This window comes from Populus alba, chromosome 5 (assembly GCF_005239225.2).
Source record: "Populus alba chromosome 5, ASM523922v2, whole genome shotgun sequence".
In the NCBI taxonomy this organism is placed as follows: Eukaryota; Viridiplantae; Streptophyta; class Magnoliopsida; order Malpighiales; family Salicaceae; genus Populus; species Populus alba.
In genome coordinates, this window is record NC_133288.1 from 5,219,190 (window position 1) to 5,227,101 (window position 7,912).

Consider the following 7,912-nt stretch of genomic DNA (forward strand, 5'->3'; position numbering starts at 1 on the left):
TGATTAACTCCGGTGGGCTCGAGATCCAGCATCTTTACCGACAACCCCCGAGACTCAAAACACAATAAAATAAATAAAATCATCAAAAACACCCTAACTTTGGACAATCCCACATTTTAGCCCCTGTATGCTTGTCAAACTGGCAAATGAGTCCCCATACGAGTTTTTATCAGATTTACTCTCACATCTTGTCAATTCAACCCGAATTACAAGCAACGTAGTCCCTTCCTATGGTGTAAAGTTGTCACAATTTGCTTACAATTTAGTTCAAATGGATTGAAAATCGACAAAACATAACGAATATAGATAAAAACTTTCTATAAGGACTGATCATGAGAGCTAACACAAAATGCAAGGGCTAAACTTGGTTTTTTCAGCGTCGACATCTTTTCCATACCGCAGGCCAACCCGCGTTTTTTGCGCATATTAAAAATCCCGCCCGCCCATTCCCTCTCCTTCTAAAAGCGCTACTATATATAGATGAAAATCCATAGCTCCTTTACTTCTTCAAAAGCTCTCTTTTTTTTTCTCTCAAGAAACCAGAAATCCTCTCTCAAAAATCCAAATCACGATGGATCTCCCTTTCCAGGGCTTATCTATGCTTCACTTCTATCCTCCTGGTTACTTTTTTCCCCTCTCCCTCGATTCTCATTTTTTCCCTCTCAAAATCTAATATCGGATCTAGTGATTGATCATGTTTTAAGTTAGTAATTTACTCGATCTTTGCACGTTTTGATAATTATCATTTATTGATTTTTTTTAAAAATTTTATGATTTTTCTTAGGATTTTGAACGGAAAGTGAAAATCCGGATAAGTGAAAATCCGTTTGGTGAGAGTTGCTGTTGTTGAATTGATTGATGGTGGTGGTGGTGGTGTGGAATTAGGGTTTTGGAAATGATGGGATTGGGAATTTCGCTTGTGCGGGTGCTTACAAGCTCTAATGATTACTACAGTGGATCTTTTATTGCCTGGTTAATTACAGCTGCTTTAGGATTTTTAGTTATTGTTTATAGATTAATTAATTGGCATAAAAGAGCATCGCAGAAATGGGTTAAAGCTGCGGCTAAAGCGAAGAAGCAAGTTTGGAAAAAGTTAAATGTTCCGCGGTCTAGTCATTTATGGATTGAAGATTTAGCTTATGGTCAAAAACAGCCTTCTACGTGCTGTGTTTGTTTGACTTCATTGGTGTTACCATATAATGGTTGTAGTGCGTCGTTGCGTAGTGATTTTGTGCACCGTTGTGTTGTCTGTGGTGCGGCGGCTCATTTTAATTGTTCCGAGTTTGCGGTGAAGGATTGTAAGTGTATTGCGCAAGCAGGGTCTAGTCATGTGAGGCATCACTGGTCAGAGAGATGGTTTAATATGGATGAGAATCCTGAGATGAGCGCGTTTTGTTCTTACTGTGATGAACCGTGTGGTGTTACTTTTATTGATGCTTCACCGACGTGGCATTGTTTGTGGTGTCAGAGGCTCATTCATGTGAAATGTCAAGCTAAAATGTCAAAAGAATCTGGTGATGTTTGTGATTTGGGTCCCCTTAGGAGGATTATTCTTTCACCACTCTGTGTGAAGGAAGTTGATGGAGGAAACAGTTTAAGTTTGATCACTGAGGAAATTATAGCCTCTTCTGTTCGTGGGCAGATGAGAAGAAAGCAGCGCAGCAGAGGCAAGCATGGAGATGATCACCCTGTTAATGGTAAGTTGCAGGGTGCAACAAGTGCCAATAGAGACTTGGATTTTGTTTCGAATGGGTTTGCAGGATTGAACAGATCCAGCAGCGATACTGATTTCCGCTGCTTAAAGAAGAATGGCAGGATAAAGTACACACTTAATGGCCTAATGCATAATAAAGGTGGAACTGCAATCTGTGGACAAGTTAAGAAGTATGCATTGGCTGATTTGGCTCAAGATGCAAGGCCCCTTTTGGTCTTCATTAATTCCAAGAGCGGAGGTCAACTTGGGCCTATTCTTCGAAAGACACTGAACATGCTGTTGAATCCTGTACAGGTGATGTAGTTTAGCTCCTTAATAGTTATCACAAGAAAAGTGGACCTTTAATTCCTTAAAAAAATTGTTTTCATAATCTTTCACTGTCATGTCAAACGTGTTATTTTCATCATCCAACATTTTTTTTAATTTAAGCATATTTTATGAGGAATCTCCATAATGTGCTCTCTAAGTGCTATAATGTGGATTTCATCTAATGGAATTAATTTCCTGTGAAAGCTTTTTTATGGAAAAATAAAGTGGCTTTGGTTTCCTCTTCCATTACTTCCACATAGTGGTTGTTATGAATAATTACATTTTCTCACTTGCATTGCTTGTAACAGCTCACAAGGTATATTGCTGAATTTCTTAATTCTCCATTGCAGGTATTTGAATTAAGTGATTCGCAGGGGCCTGACACTGGTTTGGAGTTATTTAGCAAGGTGCGGTATTTTAGAGTTTTGGTCTGTGGTGGAGATGGAACTGTTGCATGGGTCCTTGATGCTATTGAGAGGCGCAACTTTGAATCTCCACCACCTGTTGCTATTATTCCCCTTGGTACAGGAAATGATTTATCAAGGGTCTTGCAATGGGGAGGAGGCTTCTCAAAGTTTGATGGACAAGGTGGCTTAAGCACACTTTTGCAAGATATCGACCAAGCTGCAGTTACAATGCTAGATCGCTGGAAAGTAAATATCAGAGGAGAGAATTCAGAAGGGTATATGGAAAGAGAACAATCCAAATTCATGATGAACTACTTAGGTAGATCTATGAAGTTGTTACTTAGGATTTTTTTCATCAATCTTGTTTCACGGATTGCTTCATCAATCTGTTACTCATTGCCAATTTTTCTTTTGCAGGTATTGGATGTGATGCTAAGCTTGCATATGAATTTCACATAACACGTCAAGAGAATCCTGAGAAGTTTAGTAGTCAGGTAGCTAAATTTTTGTTTTGGCTGTAATGTATGTTGTTAAATCAATCGCCTGATACTTCACTCAAAAGAGCTTTAGTTTTCCATAGCATGCACTCTGTTGGACAGTAATGTATCTGTACAATTTTAAAATCTATGAGACACTGGCAGTTCAGTACAATTTCTAAAACCTCCCTGTTTCAGAGTGGAAAAGAAGGTTCAATGCTAGAATTTGTTTTACCAATTCTTTGTTCCCTTCAGTTTGTTGTTTGATTTATCCTATATTCTCACTCAAAACATATTCCTTATAGTTGACCTCCCTTCTTTGTTAAAATCTATTGGATGCATGCTTGCTGTAGGATATCCCTCGAGCCTGAGGATAGTTCAATGCTTTGGCTGAAAAAATGCTGATGTATATGTTGTCCTGCAACTGGACAACTTCACCCAGTACCATAATCAGGTTGTTGGATCATTAGTATACGGCATTGTTGCTAGGCAATGCTGGGTGCATTTTGAGTTTAAAGAATAAAAGAACAATCGTGCTTTATTTTTTTTTAAAGGTAAACATGCTTAGACCGAAGTTCAAGATACCGAAGTGCTCCAGGTTACTATAGCTTTCTTTTCCTTTCCGTTGTAATTTCAATTTGATATTTCAGAAACGGGCCTTTGATCTTTGCTCACTGTTTGCTCTTGGAACTTGTCTAATTAAAATTTAATGTGCAGTTTGTGAATAAATTGCGATATGCCAGAGAAGGTGCCAGAGATATGATGGATAGAGCTTGTGCTGACTTACCATGGCAGGTTTGGCTTGAAGTTGATGGGAAAGACATACAGATTCCAAAGGTACTTGATTAGATGTTATCTTGGTATTTTGGCTGCTTTCTTTCTTGTTTTAATTGCGTTTAAAACATGTTTCTTTCTTTCATATTTTCAATGCTGTGTTCTTTCATCCTTTTCCCTCCAGGATTGTGAGGGTTTAATTGTGCTGAACATTGGCAGCTATATGGGGGGCGTGGATCTTTGGCAAAATGACTATGAACATGATGATGATTTCAGTCTTCAATCCATGCAAGATAAAATGCTTGAAGTTGTAAGTGTCTGTGGAGCATGGCACCTCGGCAAACTTCAGGTTTGACATTTTCTGAATATAGGTTCCTTCTTTTCGTTCACTCTCTGTGTGAGAGAGAGAGAGTTCCAAGTGTTTGTGTAGTGTTTCATCTCAGGGACTTCATATTTCTGATTTTCTGAAAATAGATTCCTTTTTATCATTTACTTTGTATGTGTGCATGCTATGCAACCAGGCCTACCTTTCATTGCAATCTGCAGTTGATAACTTTTCTAAGGTCTAATGGTAGTGTGGGTTTCTAAGCATCTGGACAGTTAGAAGGGAACATGTTTCTCTTTATAGGATTTCGTTACCCTTTTTCTAATGCCTGTCTACCTCTATTTAGAAGCCCTGTCATGGTACAGCTAAGTGGATTGAGCAGCTGATGGCAGATCTCTAATGGGTTGTGTCAGGGATGAGGGGAAAAATCATCTGTAGAATTGTAAAGTTTTCTCTAGGCCAAAACAAAGGCAATCAGTAATTCACTTTTTTCTACCACACTTCCTCATTTGTACAGCATATCCAGTTTCTATTTTTACAACATGGATGGTGGTGGCATGTCTTGGGATTTTAATGATAGAGAAATAGAGCATTTTGTAATTTCTGTCAGATTCTTAAATCCTTGTCACTCTCTCTTTAACCAAGATGGTTGGATGGGAAACTTTGGAATAATTTTGGGAATTTTCAGTACAAGCTTTTCACCTCTGGTCAATTGTATCTAGAAAGCCAAATGACTATTCAAATTCAAGGTCTTTATAAAGGTTCTTAATAAAAATATTGCCCATGGACCTTTTATAGATGAGGAGAGGAGGAGGCTTCACAGGACATTGCCACAATGAGGTTCGTTCTGCGTGCAGGAGGTGCATAGCCATCCTTCTCTGATGTTGTTTGCTGGCTTGGGATTTTTGGTGTAGGCTTTTTGCATTTTGCTGAGAAAAGTGGGTGGTTCTGAGTAACATGGTATGATTTGATCTTCTTGAAATTTGTAGGATTGGAGAGGGGGTAGAATTTAAAAATATTTGGGAGGTATCGTATATTCTTGTGCTTTCTAGCATTTGGTTGGAGCAGGTTCTGCTATCTTCAAAAATCATTTTCTCCCAAATAATTAGGAGTGAATAATCTTCTAGGCCTGTATATGGCGCCTGCTATTTAGAGTGTTTTGATGTTGTTCTCTGTTACACTTCTGATTTTGTAGCATGCTTTTTTTTTCTTTCTTTTTTTTTCCTAATGCTCGTTCTACTATTCAGGTTGGACTTTCACAAGCAAGGAGGCTAGCACAAGGGAAGGCCATCAAAATACATACTTCAAGTGCTTTCCCAGTTCAGATAGATGGGGAACCATTCATCCATCAACCTGGTTGCTTAGAAATAACGCATGTTGAACAGGTATTATATTCCTTGTCTCTTGTAATGCACTTGATGCTCACACAAGAGGCTTGGCTGATGGATCCCTGCTTTTCCATTGCACACCTAATCTCATAGTTCATGTGTTTGCTTTTTATCCTTTAACGTTGGAAACACCAGACACACCAGACACAGCACGCCATCATTTGAACTTCCAGATACTGATCCCTCCCTAATCACTATGCAAGTCATACTGGTAATCTTGAGGTGAACAAGGGAGAAACTTGATCTCTTCCCTAGTAACTGCAGAAGTGCAACTATGGAAGAAATGTTTCTCTCTTTGTGAAAGATCACTGAATTAAGAATGATGAAATATAATATACTGATTTAGAATCATATACTGATTTAGAATCATTTTTGTGATCTTCCTAGACTGTCGATGAAGTTCATGAACCCCTAGTACACATGAATAAGAGTAAAGATTATTTAGTGTAACTATGACTAAGAAATTAAGATCAAGTATATGAGTTGAGAATTAGAACAAATAGGATATATAAATAGGAGGAAGCCAAAAAATACAAGAAGCGAAGGGAGAAGGCAAACAGCAACTGGAAAGAAAAATGGAGTCCAACTTTGTGCACATGTCATGAGAATAAACCATATAGATGCACGACCTCAAAAAATACAAGAAGCGAAGGGAGAAGGCAAACAGCAACTGGAAAGAAAAATGGAGTCCAACTTTGTGCACATGTCATGAGAATAAACCATATAGATGCACGACCTCAATTTTGTAGAAAGCATATACAAAAAAACATTCAACAAAAAGCAATCCTCATATGATGGTGTAAATCTTTATATACTGTCTTCATGGTTTCGGAAAAGACTTCCAAGATATTCTTCCATTGGTTTCTTTCTTTATTTTACTTGATGCTGCATTTCATTTCAATATCATTTCTTTCATTCCTTATCTCAAGCACTTTCATCATCTTCACTATAAACACAGGCTTTACCTTTTGTAAACTACTTAATTTAATTGAAGCTGTGTGTTGGTATACTATTATCTCTGAGTAGAGGTTGTGGAGGAACATTGTCAATCCCTTGGCCACAAGCAGAATTAGCGGAGAAAAGCTGGTCAAGCAAACTATTTTCCTTTGACACGTAATATTATGTTGATGATTAACAATGATACGCATTCTCAAAATGATGTTTAGGGAGGCGATATTTACAATTCTATCCTCTGTATTTTCATCTCTTATACTATTGATGCGGTACAAGTGTTCCTCATTTTTTCTCCTCTGTAAAATTGGGAAGTTGGTGTTCCTGCCGCTTTGTGCAATGTGCATTGGAATTAACTGAAACGGATGCTAGCTGCCACAAATATGTCCTTATTGCTAATGGTGCAACAAAATTATTCATCCTTGTAGATTTGATTATCTGAGGATGTTCAGGATCAGAAGGGATTCACTTTGAATGTGTATTTAGCATGTTGTTACCATTCTATTTTTTTATCAATAATTTATTTTCATCTGAACCTTTCTAACTAATTCATGGATTTTTGGTATGTTTCAGGTGTTCATGTTGAGGAGAGCCTCTGAGGAGCCGAGAGGCCACGCAGCTGCCATTATGACAGAGGTTTTGGCAGATGCTGAGTGCAAAGGAGTCATCAATGCATCTCAGAAGAAATTACTTCTGCAGCAACTGGCTCTCAATCTATCCTAGATTCCAATTTCTAAACCCTTCCCTCCCTCTTTTTGCCTCCTAATTTCTCGCTTTTTGTCCCCCTAACATTTTGCGTGTCCTTCCTCGCATTCCTTTCTGGAATTCCACTTTCACATCCTTTTTTCTTTCCTTAATTGTTTCTTGGGTCACTCGTTTTGACCATAACGGGATCTTTCCTTTTTTACTAAACTCTTTTGTAGAAGCAATTGGAAACCCGAAAGGGAGACTGACAGCCCCACGAGACGCCAGCAAGCCAGCTGACATAGGATCTTTGTAAATGAATGCTATGAGTGATTTTGTAAATGAGAGTTTTGTGCCTATTGTACAAACACACACACACACACCATACATATTACAAACAGAAATTATACAATATAGAAACATTTGTCTTTTGAATTTTTCCTTTACGATTATCGAAATCTCATTTTATTTTACTCGGCAGGAGAGGAAATAGCTCACCATCGTTTTCAAGAAAGATGGTTAATTTAACATGGAAATTGCTGGATATATGACCCATTTCACCACGTTGATCTCCCGTCACTTGATTTACATACACACTCTTTCTAGGCATTGAGCCGGTGAGCCATCGGCTAGACCATTGACTGGTGAACCGACACCTTTGTCGATTCAAGCTTCGCTTCGGTTAACAATCCCATGTTCTTTATTCGACATTCCTTCATACGTGAGAACCATCTCTTCGGTAAAAATAACACGAGACTTCTTTACCAACCCTTCTGCATTATTTCATGGCTATCACTTGGATTAATCAAACGTTGAAAGTCAAGCACAAGCCCCTTCTATCTATGTATTTCAAATTCATAAGCTTCCTTAATTATCATAAAAAG

At 38.2% G+C, this 7,912-nt stretch overlaps 1 protein-coding gene across 9 annotated transcripts; it reads left to right on the forward strand.

The window, feature by feature from the left end:
- Positions 1–436: 436 nt before the first annotated feature.
- LOC118031100 (diacylglycerol kinase 2) lies at positions 437–7,463 on the forward strand. 9 transcript variants are annotated; one of them, XM_035035391.2, is made up of 9 exons: positions 439–620; positions 785–2,008; positions 2,374–2,749; positions 2,848–2,924; positions 3,624–3,743; positions 3,865–4,029; positions 4,804–4,845; positions 5,253–5,390; positions 6,918–7,463. In XM_035035391.2, the coding sequence occupies exons 2-9, from the start codon at positions 896–898 to the stop codon at positions 7,065–7,067; spliced, it is 2,181 nt and encodes a 726-aa protein (XP_034891282.1). In that variant the 5' UTR covers positions 439–620; positions 785–895; the 3' UTR covers positions 7,068–7,463. The 9 variants fall into 9 exon arrangements, 5 of the variants coding, with proteins under 5 accessions (XP_073265597.1, XP_073265598.1, XP_034891282.1 ...); XM_073409496.1 differs by lacking the exon at positions 6,918–7,463 and adding an exon at positions 4,920–4,965 and having other exon boundaries at positions 437–2,008; positions 5,253–5,392; XM_073409494.1 differs by having other exon boundaries at positions 439–2,008.
- Positions 7,464–7,912: the final 449 nt, after the last annotated feature.